At 35.3% G+C, this 13,605-nt stretch overlaps 2 protein-coding genes across 2 annotated transcripts; both read right to left on the reverse strand.

Annotated features, from left to right (window-relative positions):
* Positions 1-5,985: 5,985 nt before the first annotated feature.
* Positions 5,986-7,077, reverse strand: LOC108475025 (uncharacterized). The gene has a single exon (XM_017777041.1). The coding sequence runs from the start codon at positions 7,075-7,077 to the stop codon at positions 5,986-5,988; it is 1,092 nt and encodes a 363-aa protein (XP_017632530.1).
* An 842-nt stretch (positions 7,078-7,919) lies between these two features.
* Positions 7,920-10,665, reverse strand: LOC108474420 (pentatricopeptide repeat-containing protein At1g03560, mitochondrial). Its single transcript, XM_053025480.1, has 2 exons — positions 8,438-10,665; positions 7,920-8,300 (listed from the first exon to the last, which is right to left on the reverse strand). Exon 1 carries the CDS (start codon positions 10,629-10,631, stop codon positions 8,664-8,666), a length of 1,968 nt encoding a protein of 655 aa, XP_052881440.1. The 5' UTR covers positions 10,632-10,665; the 3' UTR covers positions 7,920-8,300; positions 8,438-8,663.
* Between the last annotated feature and the right edge of the window lie 2,940 nt (positions 10,666-13,605).

Raw genomic sequence — 13,605 nt, forward strand, 5'->3', positions numbered from 1 at the left:
CCTTGTTGTGATGAAAGGGCAAAGAAAGATTGCCAAGTTATATGTTTCTGAGGTTCTCTATTCTTGGTGATGCAATTGTCGCTTCCTCTTCCTTGTCGATGATGATATTACTAAACTTTGGCATATCGCCTAGGGCATATGAGTGAGAATGGCATGGCGAATTAAGCAAAGAGGACTTCTTAATGGGCAAGGAATTTGCAAACCGAATTCTGTGAGCACTATGTTTTGGGAAGCAAAGAGAGTTCGATTCACTAGAGGAATCCATAACACGAAGGAAGCGTTGGAGTATATCCATTACGATCTGTGGGGCCGTCGAGTGCCTTCGAGAGGTGGAGCTAATTATATGCTAACCTTTATTGATGATTTTCCGAGAAAAGTTTGGGCGTTCTTCCCAAGCGAAAAGCGATGTGTTTTCCACATTTAAGTCTTGGAAAATTATGATTGAAAAGCAGACGGAAAAGCAGATAAAATACCTCCGCATGACAATGGCTTAGAGTTACATTACGATGAGTTTAATAGATTGTGCAAGTCGGAAGGATCATGAGACACTTGACGATTCGTCATACTCCACACAAAAGCGGCGTTGCGAGCGAATGAACGAACGATCATGGAGAAGGTTCGATGTATGTTGTCAAATGCCAACTTACGAAGTCATTTTGGGCGAAGCGACCTCTCTGCATATTTTTGATCAACCGATCTCCATCCGTTGCCATTGAGAAAAAGACTCCACAAGAGGTATGGTCCGTAATCCCGCTAATTATTCGATTTAAAGATTTTGGGTGTCTGCGTATGCTCATGTTGATAATGGAAAATTGGAACCAAGATCCATTAAATGCGTTTTCTTGGTTATAAAGTGGTGTAAAAGGCTATAAGTTATGGTGTCTGAAAATAGAAAAGTTGTGATTAGCAGAGATGTTGTTTTGATGAAACCGCTATGCTACCTAACTTATCTCTTAAAGACTCTTCCAATAAAGAAAACCAAAAGCGGTGGAGCATCGATTAATCTGAGAATCAACTCCTCAAGCCAAGTACAAAATTGAGAATAGAGTTGCTTCTTCACCGCAATACTCTATCGCCAAAAACAGGACAAGAAGAGAAATTAAACCTCCAAAGAAGTATGTCGAGGTTGATCTAGTTGCTTATGCTTTAAATGTGGTGAAGATATAGATGCGAATCAAGAGCCATTTAATTATTCGAGGCGATTAGTGTGAAGACTCGAGAAAAGTGGATGTTTGCTATGCAAGAGGAGATGGAATCACTCCACAAAAAGCAGAACATGGGATCTTGTAAAACTTCCTAAAGGTAAAAAGGCATTCGTTGTAAATGGGTGTTTAAAAGAAAGAAGGGACTCGGGAGTTGAAGAACCGGATATAAAGCAAGGCTTGTTGCAAAGGGTGACGGTCAGTGCCATCTTTCTTACAAAAGATCAAATGTTTCATGAGAGAACAAAACACATTGATATTCGGTATCATTTTGTTCGTGATATTATTGCTCGTGGTGATATTGTTGTGAGCAAAATTAGCACTCATGAAAATCCTGCAGATATGATGACTAAGTCACTTCCTATAACCAAGTTTGAGCATTGCTTAGACTTGGTTGGTGTTCATTGTTGAAGTTAAACCCTTAAGGGTTTTTGGAAGAGGTGAAGAACTTGTTTATTGAAAGTTCGCGATGAAGAACTTGTTCATTGAGAATTTGTGTCAAGGTGGAGATTGTTAGAATTAAGTGACCCAAATTCTTATTTAAATAAAATACGATGGAAAATAAAATAAAAGTAAAATCCATATAGAACTAGACTTCTTTTATTTTATTTTAGAATAAGGTTTTAAACCTTATTAAACTCCATCTATTTTATCTTGATTAGGATAAGGTGTTTCAATCCTACTAGAATATGGCTTTGCAAGCCTATAAATAGACATAGTCTATTCCTCTTGTATTTGAGTAAAAAATTTTTCGACATAGTGAATTTTCTTCTCCTCTGCCCGTGGTTTTTTTCCCGAAAGGGTTTCCACGTAAAATTTATGTGTTCTTTATTTTTATTTATTTTATTCTATTTTATTTTTCACAATTCTGTTAGACGTAACATTGAAAGGCGAATATTAATTTAATTTTGGGCTACTTTACTATAGCTTTCTGTAGTTCTTTTTTGTAACAAAAAAAAAAAAAAAATGTAATTGAATTCTTTTGTTGCTCCAAAATTTTGTTATTGTAAGTATATCATATAGTTATTTAGGATAAGTAGGTTTCAAATTGACTATATTTTCATTTCTATTACGTGTACTTTTTTTATAATTAATAGTAGAATCATAAGTTCATAAGCTTTCAATAGATTGGTTTTCCTTTTGCCTACATGAAAAATCTAAGTTATTATTCTCTAAAAATCATGTTTTATTATTATTATTATTATTATCAAAGTTCTCACTATTAATTCCTTTCAAGAATTTTTGTTGTACTATTTAAATCTTTTGGTGTAATGATATGAATAATAAAATTATTTTATTATATTTTGGATCATTTTGGATAATCATGATTTAAATCGAATTTTTGGACCCAAATTTCAAAAAGAGCAATGAGTCGGTTTTAAACGTACATGGCGGTTTTAGTAACTTCAGCCACCAAATGTTCGTGTAGAGTCTCCAATCATACGCCTTGTTACTTTCATGTCTTTTTCTTTCAACAACACCATTCTACTGAAGCATCCTAAGCATGTTATCTTGGAGGAATCTAACAAAAAGGTCTTAAACTACAACCATTTTCATCATATTTTCTATAATATTCACCAACCTATCAAATCTCGTAATTTTAAAATTTCCTTAAAATATATAACCATAACATGAGAAATTATTGACAAAGGTGATGAAATGTTTTTCCCATTTATGCAAGGAGCAAAGTGCGACACAATAATATCCTTACGAATTACCTCAAATAATTCTATACCCTCTTGTAGTTTATTTCTGATTGCTTTCCTTTAATGTAATTTATACGAGTACCAAAGTTAGTAGACTTTATTTCCATCAATTAAACAACTAAAATGATTTAAGTCAAAGAAATTATTGTAATCTTGGGGCTAAGCTTATAATTAACCCACTTAATCAAGAGGGCAAGGGCAGGCATTTTATTTATCAGATATTATTACATTATCAACGATACAATTCCAGACCTATATTTTTTTTACATCTCACCTGCCCTGACTTTATCTCATTGTATAAACTAGTTTCCTCAAATATATACATTATTTAAATTTAAATTAATTCAAGAAAATAATAAAAAACATGAAATAATTATTATTATTATTATTATTATAAAACATATATAAACATAACAGTCACTAATAAATATTAGGTGCATATATAAGACACATTGAACTCATAGAAAAAAAGAATTCATTCAAACATTCGAAATGATACTTGCGAGAGAGACAAATCACGAGATATATTTTTCATAAATTACAAAATAAATAGGAGAAGTTCTGGTATTAGACCCTGTACTTTGTAGAAATTATGAATTTAATACCTGTACTTCAATTTGATTACTTTTAGTCCCTATACATTTTTAGAATTTAAAATTTTAGTCTTGACCCAATGATAACAGTTAAACATGATTGGTTAAATTATGTCATTAGTCCTGTATTTTATGTAAAGTTATAAATTTAATCCACGTTCACCATTTGGATTATTCTTAGTGGCTATATTTTTAGAATTTAAAATTTTAGTGTTAATGAAAACAACAATTGTTAAATCTATTAACTGATTTTTGTAAGTAATATGTGAAAATAACAAATGACATAACATTATACATATAATAATATATTTGACATATCAAAATTTAAAATAATGAAGTTAACTTAATAATTTTCATAGCTATAATTTGATTAAGACTAAAATTTTAAATTTTAAAAATACAAAAACTAAAAATAATTAAATTAATATACGATAATAAATCCGAACTTACAATAGAGTGCAATATCAAAATTTTACCAAGGAGTACATTTAGGCTCTGTTTGTTTCACTGAAAATGACTCTTGAAAAATGATTTACTTTTCTGGAAAAGCTAATATTTTCTGGTGTTAGGATGAATCTGTGTAAAATATTTTCTGTTGTTTGGTAGATTTCTTAAAAATGTTTTATAAAAGTTATTTTCAATTAAACAAACATACATTTGAGATTTTCTTATTTTTTCATTGTTTAATTGAATTTAGTTTTATCTATAATTTTATATTTTACATTGTTTTTGCATGTATTAAAATATTATGTTAAATTCAAATTCATTGCAACGTCATTTTTAATTACATGACTACTAAGTGAGTATTTTTATTTAAAATGTGACATCAACAAAATTGATAACAAAAATTAACGATGTCAATAATTGGACTTGATTTTCAAATTTGAAAAGTAAATGGACTAAATTCTTGAAAATAAAAGTACAAAGACTAAATTACAAATCAGTAAAGTGTACATAGACTTATGACATATTTTAACCTTTATACTACCAAACATTTATTATTAATATATTTATAATTGTAATAAATATTTATTATTAAAATATTAATATTGAATATTTTCAATAATATGTGAATAATATTATTTAAAATTATTATTAAAATAAAATTTATTATCAATGTAATAATATTAAGCTTGATTTAAGTTAATTTTATATAAAAATAAAATTATCTATAGATAAGCTCTTTTCCGGAAAATAACTTACTCTTTTCAAAATGGTAAGTCATTTTATAAGGAAAATGACTTATTTTACCTTGACCTGTAAGTCATTTTTCATTTACTAAACTATTTTCTGTAAAACAAACACAAAAAATATAAAAAATATTTTTCGTAAAATCTTTTACCTGTAAACAAACACCCTACCATTATTTACATTAGTAGTGGAAATGGTAGGGCAGAGCCGAACCCTGAGTACGTACATCATATATAATTAATGCCTCACCACCCATACCTAACTCTACATCATTTCTGTCTCACTTGTTTTTCCAGCTTCATATGCAGGTCAATTTCAATGTCGTCCATCCTATGCTTTATTTGATAAAATGTTACACTACTTCAATCAGTATCTATGCTTTCTCTTAGCTTAAAGATCCCCATTTCTAAATCTCTAAGAGATAGGGGAAGTGGTCCACAGTGACAATATGTCTGCCAAATTATATGTAACAAAAAGACGAAGTTAATAATAGTGATCAAAACCAAAAGTATAAAAAAAAAAAACTTAATTATTTTTAGCAATTTAGAAATATTTTTAGTTCCAAAAGGATTAAAAAGATGTCCAAAACATCGAGGCATATCACTTTGTTATTGGAAAATTCTCATAGTAATTTAAAATTTATTATTATTTCTTAAAAATGTACGTGGGAATACATTGATAATTGGGACAACCTTTTTCCAGTTCATTACAAGACATGTAGGATACATGGATCCAATGACCTTTTGAAGCGAATCCTAGAAAATGTAAGAAAGAAGTAAAAGTTGGATGGGTGAGTTGAAGAATAAAGCGAAGCTGTCAAAGACACGAAAAAATGAAAACAAGGGTTGCGTTGGTTAATGACCATCGCACATGCTAACCTACATCATCTCATATCTCACCATTCATTGACCGTGTCTCATGGCAGTCTAACTCTTTTAAAAAGCCAGAAAGCTAACCCAGTCCACTACAACAACTGGCAGCCCAATGGACACATTGGATCATATTTCAATCATTTATATCATCCAAACCAAAAAAAGGATTTTGGGTAAAAAACTCATCTACCATCCATTGATTAAAAAAAATCATCTACAATTATATTATAAATCTTTATATCGCCCACACAGAAACATCACAAATCATCTCTTATAACAAATGCTAAAAAGACTGAAAATTTAATCACAAGCCAACCAAAAGGAAAAAAAGAAGAAAAAACCCGAAATACAAAGTAGAAATTTTCTGAAAGGTTAACAACAACAAACAATAATGGAATATGAATGATTGAATAGTATAGTATTAATTGTTGGGAAGAAAGACAACGCAGGCATGAGAGCAAAGCTCCTTTTCTCCTTCCTCTTCCGTAGGCTCTAAACTCCTCCCTCCATCCCTTTTCGCCCATGTATCGAACACGTGTACTACGGACATCAACCTCGACGTCTCCCCTGGCTTCCTATATCCCGCCAAGAAAAACAGCTTACTCCCAATTGCTGCCATTGTTATGTAAATTCGTTTGGCTGGAGGCCAGTTTGCGTCCCACACTGAATTTGGCGATGATAATGTTTCCAGGTGTGACCCCTCTACTTCATTCCAAAATTTCCCATCGTACTCCTCGACGTGACCTTTCCATGCATTTAGACAATCCCCTGAGCTGTAAAGCTTTTCATCAACTGCCACGATTTGATTTGGTGGCACGTCCAATTGCCACATTCCCATTACCAGATCCCACTTGGCGTTGTCCGAATTGTACACCTCAGCCGAACATCTTCCGATGGTGTTCCATGGCAGCTTATCCAAATCTGCCTTCTCAGCAAATCCTCCTATCACGTGGATTTTCCCTTGCCATGTCACTCCCACGCATTTGTACCTCATCACGTTCATGTCAGGCAATGGCTTCCACTCATCCAGCATCGGGTTGTACACCTCAGCTGAGGAGGTGCCACGTGCGACACCTAATGTGCACTGTCCACCTGCCACGTAGATTTTGTTGTCGCACACGGTACATGCAAAATCAAAACGTGGGACGGCGAGTGGCGCACACTTAGACCACACGCCACTGCACACATCGTAGCGTATGACAGAGGATAAGACCTCAAGATCATCCTGGACAATTTCGTAAGGCTCATGATGGCTTGGAGCCCTGTGGCAAAGCCTTCCGCCAATAATGTAGATGGAGTCACCGATGGAGACCATGGCAAAATCTCTTCGCACATGGTTCTGAAGCAGCTCGGGAATTCTGCACACGCGATGCCAAGAGTTGGTGGTAGGGTCGTAGCACTCTATCCAATTGGACATGTTTGGAGTGGGCAATAAATCATTGGAACAAAATGAAGTGTAGATGCGATAATTGGTGACAGAGGAAGGAGAGGGCAGAGGGGAAACAGAATCCATGAACTAGCGATAATTAGGTTTGGAGGTGGTAAACGTGAAGTGAAGGGGGGGAATTGGAAGGTGTGGCATAAATGGGAGTATATAGGGATAATGGGGGATGAAACCAAGAGAAGGATAGGCGTCAAAGTCAAGGAGAACGTGGTAGACAAGGAGGATTGGGATATGATGGGGAAAATATCTAAGTTTTTTCTTGTATTGTCGTCATAGGGTTTGAATGTATCTGATATTATCCATGGCCTAACTTTTATGGAAAAGAGGGATGCCAAAAGAATCGTACCTTTTTCCTATCTTGATTCATCAGATATTTTAGCTCGTGTTGTTTATGTTACCCATGGAATTATTGTTATTCCATGCAAATTATCTTTTTTGCCTTGAAGCGGAAACCATCCAGAAATTATGTATCATCATTCCTACCATCCCTCCCTTACGGTATAATTTACACAATGAGTACAGATATTCCACCCACTATAGCTACTATATACTGATATATCTTTTATCAATTTTCAATCATTATTACTTGAAGATTAAACATGTATAATTTACAAAGCATTGTTTGATGAGTACTGCATTTTATAAATGTATATATATAAAGTTAGCCTCCTTTTGGTTTCATGAGACAGATTCATTTTCATTTTCATAGATTATCGAACTAACATTTTCTTTTAACCATTGCCGAATGCCATTCCCTTTTGGCCGATAGATTATCTTCAAGGAAGTATGTCTAGTTACTTACTTTTGGTTTCCATCCTAAGTTTTTTTTAACTACCACTTAATAGTTGTCAACCAAGAGTCGAATACACTGCCAACAATCGACCTGAGTTTTCCAACCCTATCCAAAACACTTTAAAAAAACAAATTATCATATATTTAATTTTTTGTAAAAATCACGTACTAGAATCAGAATCAACTTAATACAAAACATGATAGACTAAAAATTGAAATATATCCTTTCAGCTCATTAATTTGTTCTGTAAAAATCACGTATAATACATGCCCCATATACTATTGAAATATGCTAATGGATGTCAATGAAATCCTTTCAGCTCATTAATTTAAATACAAATGAAATTTAAAATGAACCTTTCTTGAAGATTCTAAAAGGAAGACAAGAGAACCAACTACAAATTGGGTAAGGTGATATCTTCATTTGTGTTATATGTGGTCCTTGATGGCATTCCTATTTTTTCTTTATTCTGAGATAATATGTCTTTTGATACAGAGACCTGCCATGTAAAATTTCAAATCTCCAAACTCTTTGTATACATATATGGCAATTTCGGAAAGGGGTACTGTTGTGAACATGGGCAAATTTCTGAAGATTTTTTATATACTAGTTCTAAGGGAGTGACCAACTACATACCTTGTCTGCATGCCCGGAGATTACATGATGGGTGCTCCTGGTAGCCGGCAGAATAAGTTATTTTCTGCTATCTGGATGAGTGAACCAGCAAAGGATAGTTCTTGCATAAATTTCAGGTGGTTATACAGATGCTTTTCTACAAGAAGGGCATGGATGAAGCATATCTCATGATCATGTCTGCGAGTTAAGATGGTATTATATGGTAAGGAATAAAGGCACAGAACTTTCAAATTTCGAGAAGAATCCGGAATTTCACTCGCCTTTTAATGCTACCGACTCGATCATAACCTATACCAATCTTACTATGCATTAACTTCATGGCCAAATTTGCATTGCCTGCTTTTCTCAAGGCATTGATAAGAACAGTTCGGATTCTTCCAGGTATTTCTCTACCCCTATCAACGATACCGTCAGCCAGCTTGCAGGCCTCCTTGACACGGCCTGCTTTGCACAGCACATAGATCATATCTTCAAAAGCTGTCTCAGGAATAACACCCATAGGTGCTAGATCATCCAAAATCTTGCAGGCCCTTGTTACCTTGCCTGATAGACAAAGCCCAATTGAGAGAGCCCTAAAAGAAGCTGCAGTTGGTGTGATACCTTTATCAATCATCATATCCCAGAGCTTCATTGCCTCTTCATTCTTACGCTCCCTGAACAGTCCACTTATGAGAATTGTGTATGTATAAACCGTCTGATCACATCCTTCATCCTTCATCCTGTTAAACAGCGTTAATGCTTCATTGACCCTCCCACACTTTGCAAGGGCATCGATAAGGGCATTGTAACAATATGAATCCCGTGGGCAGTCTTTCTCAACCATCTCTTCAAAAAGCTTCTGAGCTTCATCTACTCTACCAGCCTTACCCAACCCATCAATGAGACTCGAATAAAACATGGCATTGACTGCCACTTCATTAGCACGACAAAACCTGAGATACTCCATAGCCTCATCTAATCTTCCACTCTTACACAAACCATTAACAATGACCCCATATGAAACCTCATCTGGTTCAAGCCCATCAGTTTTCATCCTCTCAAATAGCTCTAGTGCCTCTTCCATCTTTCCACATTTTGCAAATGCATCTATCAAAGTTGTATAAACTGCCACATTTGCTTTAAGCCCATTCCGAATCATATTCTCAAAAACAACATATCCTTCAAGGCATTTCCCTTCTTTACAGAGTCCTCCAACAACTAAACTATATGCATGAGGTGGAACTTCACATCCTTTCTCCCCCATTTCATGATACAGAGCCAAACAAGAATCAAAGATCCCCTCTGAATAACATGCCTGCATCAATGTCATATAAGTAATCTTATCTGGCTCCAAATTTATCGACTCCATAACTCGTAATAATTCCATTGCTTTCTGAGTTTTTCCTGCCTTACAGTATCCCTTAATCATGGTATTGTAACTCACAACATCAGGTCTAATTTTACCATTCTCCATTACCTCAAAAACCCGCTCTGCAGATTCAATAAACATTGAATTAACCAATCCGTTAAGTAAAAAATTAAATGTATATAAACTAGGTTCAATTCCATTCTCTTTCATTCTTCGCCACACCCACAATAACTCTTCAACCATCCCAAGTTCCCCAAAGTTCTTAATCAAAGAATTTGCAGATGACATTGTCAATACAAACCCCAGTTCCTTAAGTTGACCAAACAAATATCTAACTTTAACCAAATCATTTGCTAATGCTAAAACATTTATTAAAGAGACATAACATTCCAGCTTATGGGTATATTTCTTTTGCTTAGCAGCCCATGTAAAGAACCTCAAAGCAACATCGGGTTTGTTTTGAATCTCGACAGACGACAAAACAAAAGAAACAAAATTCGGAGACAACCTGATCAAGAACTTGTGGCAGAAAGAGTCTAAATTTGATTCCATGTTAGAAGAACCATCTAAAAGATTGAGAATTTGGCTTACCCAAGGAGATGGTTGTAAGTCTTGAGGATTAGTTGAGGATAAACCAGAGAGATTAATGAAGGGCTCTATCCACTCGGGAGGAGGAACATAACTGGGAGTAAACATGAACCTGGAGAAAGAAATAGAGAGTGAGTTGGATGACAGTTTGGGAGAATTTGGCAGTGGGTCAACATTTCTATAGGGACTAGACAGAGGTGGAGATTGGAGACGAGAGATAGAGAAAAAAATCGGGGATTTCACTAGGGTTCTTCTCATCAGGGTTTTTCGGTGCTGATTTGCAAGGGAACTGGCAGCTAAGGTTTTTGGATTTAATGAAAGTAAAAGAAAAATGGAAATCTCTACATTAGGTCCCTATACTATTATATTCTTGTCAAGTTAGTCACTTTTACTATATATATATATATATTTTTCAAAAAATGTGTAGATGAACTTTTTTTCGTCATACCAATTTTTTTTTTTTTGTTGCTTAATCTTTTGTCTCAGGGGAAACATGCTGACATTAATTTCTGTATCAGGGGAATGATGGATGCAATTTTACTGTCAATAGTCCTAGGGGATAAGTTTGATTTAATTGTTTCAAGACCTCCTTGTTAACATTAATGGAAGACAATTAATAATGGTTGCCATTAACATTAATGGGAGATAATCAAAAATGACAACCACCAACTTTGGAAAAGTGGCATGGGATAATTTTTTTTGGTCCTTGAGATAATGGGCTATTTATAGTTTGGTCCTTGAACCTCAACTATAAATAGGCCTTCTCATTTCTTATTTCATCATCCCAACCAATCTTTCTCTCTTAGTTTTCTCTCTTCTCCCATTTGAGAATTCTTAAGGGATTCTATTTGTTTGTAATATTTTGAAGATAGTAAAGTTATCATCGGTGTTAGTGCAGGGGCGTAGGTATAATTTACGAACCTCGTTAAAACTCTTGTGTTCTTTTGTCCTATTTTTCTTTCAATATTTGAGGGTATAATAGTAGTATTTAATTGTGCTATTAAATTACGTTAAAAGGAATATTCTGACTAAGGAAAGACTTGGTATTTAAGAGATCCTTGTGATCCACCTCTTTTCCCTGGGAATTGAACTTTGTGTGATTTTTTAGTACAATAATTTACACGCTTCCGACCCTATTAGAAAAACAAGTGGTATCAAGAGCCGAAGGTTAATCGTAGTATGCTCTGTGGTTGCAGTTTAAACTGATCTTCCACATCAGAAAAGATTTCTTTAGGTATATTGAAAGATTATGGAGAAAACGGTCGGTGTAGGAGCTTCAACATCATCCATATGGACAAGACCGACAATTGCAAATGCAAGATTGGCCGTGGAGATCTTTGATGGCACGGGCCATTTTGGTATGTGGCAAAGTGAGGTTCTAGATGCCCTTTTTCAGCGAGGTCTAGACATTGCCATTGATGAAGAGAAACCAGATGATGTACAGGAGAAAGATTGGAAAGCGATCAATCGGTTGGCATGTGGCACAATTCGATCATGCCTTTCTCGAGAGCAGAGGTATGCTTTTCAAAGGAGACTTCGCAAATAAGTTGTGGGTGGCACTTGAAGAAAATTTTTGAAGAAAAGCAGTCAAAATAAGCTCCACTTGAAGAAAAGACATTTCGCTTCACATACGTCCCAAGTACCACAATGAATGATCACATCACCAAATTTAATCGTTAGTCACCGATTTCTTTGAATATGGATGAGACATTCAAAGATGAAGATTTGGCTTTGATCTTTGTTGGGGTCACTTTCGAGGAGTTTGAGTTCCTAGAAACTACTCTACTTCATGGCGGGAGTGATATATCTCTAGCGAAGTCATGCGGCCTTATACGATTATGAACAGAGAAAGAAGGACAAACAGAAAAACTCAATCGAGATCTGAAGCTTTAGTAGTCCGAGGTCGTTCATACACTCGGAAGAAAACTCAAAGGGAGATCAAAGTCAAAGTCCGGACTCGGGAAAGATGAATGTGCCTTTTGTCATGAGAAAGGCCATTGGAAGAAAAATTGTCCAAAGTGAAGAATAAGGGAAAAGTGTTGTAGATGCTTGTGTTGTAAAGCATGATACCGGTGACTCGAACTATCATTGGTTGCATCATCATCGTCATTCCATTCGGATGAGTGGATATTGGATTCGGGTTGTACCTATCATATGTCCCTAAACGGAGTGGTTCTCGATTTAGTAGAACTAAATGGAGGAGTTGTTTATATGGGCAATGACAATGCTCGTAAAAGCTGTTGGGATAGGTTCAATCCAATTAAAGAATCAAGATGGATCAACGAGTTCTAGCGATGTTGATGCGTGCCGGTTTGAAGAAAATCTCATCTCATTGGGAGCCTTGGAATCCAATGGTTCGGTTATTACTATGAGAGATGGGGTTTTGAAAGTGACATTTGGCGCACTTGTGATATTGAAGGGCATCGGGAAAAATAACTTGTATTACTACCAAGGTAGTACAGTTATTGGAGCGATCATTGCAGACTTCCAAATAACAAAGACTTGGACTCAATGCGGTTGTGGCATATGAAGTTGGGACATGCCGGTGAAAAATCCTTGCAAATTCGGCAAAGCAAGGATTGTTGAAAGGTGCAAAGGCTTGCAAATTAAAATTTTGCGAGCATTGTGTTCGGGAAAGCAAAAGAGAGTGAAGTTAAACACGCTATCCATAATACAAAAGGTATTTTGGAATATATTCACTCGAGATGTGTGGGGCCTTCCAAAACACCTTCGTTGGGAGGAAAACACTACTTTGTTACCTTTGTTGATGACTTTTCCGAAGAGTTTGGGTGTATACCATGAAAACTAAGGATGAAGTGCTTGGAGTTTTTTAAATGGAAAACTATGATCGAAAACCGGTGGCAAGAAAATCAAGCGGCTTAGAACGGACAATGGAGGCGAATATAGAAGTGATCCGTTCTTCGATGTGTGCCAAGAGTATGGTATTGTTCGACACTTCACAGTTAGGGATACACCACAGCAGAATGGAGTGGCAGAGCGTATGAATCGAACATTCTTGGAGAAAGTTCGATGTATGTTGTCCAATCTTTGGGTTGGGCAAGCAATTTTGAAATTTGAGGTCATGACACATACTGGCCATCTTGTTAATCATTTGCCATCATCTGCATTAGAAAGAAAAACTCCTATGGAGGTATGGTCGGAAACCGGCTCTGATTATGATTCCTTACATGTGTTTGGATCCTTGCATATTACCATGTGAAGGAGTCAAAGT

This window comes from Gossypium arboreum, chromosome 3, assembly GCF_025698485.1.
Source record: "Gossypium arboreum isolate Shixiya-1 chromosome 3, ASM2569848v2, whole genome shotgun sequence".
NCBI classification, from domain to species: domain Eukaryota; kingdom Viridiplantae; phylum Streptophyta; class Magnoliopsida; order Malvales; family Malvaceae; genus Gossypium; species Gossypium arboreum.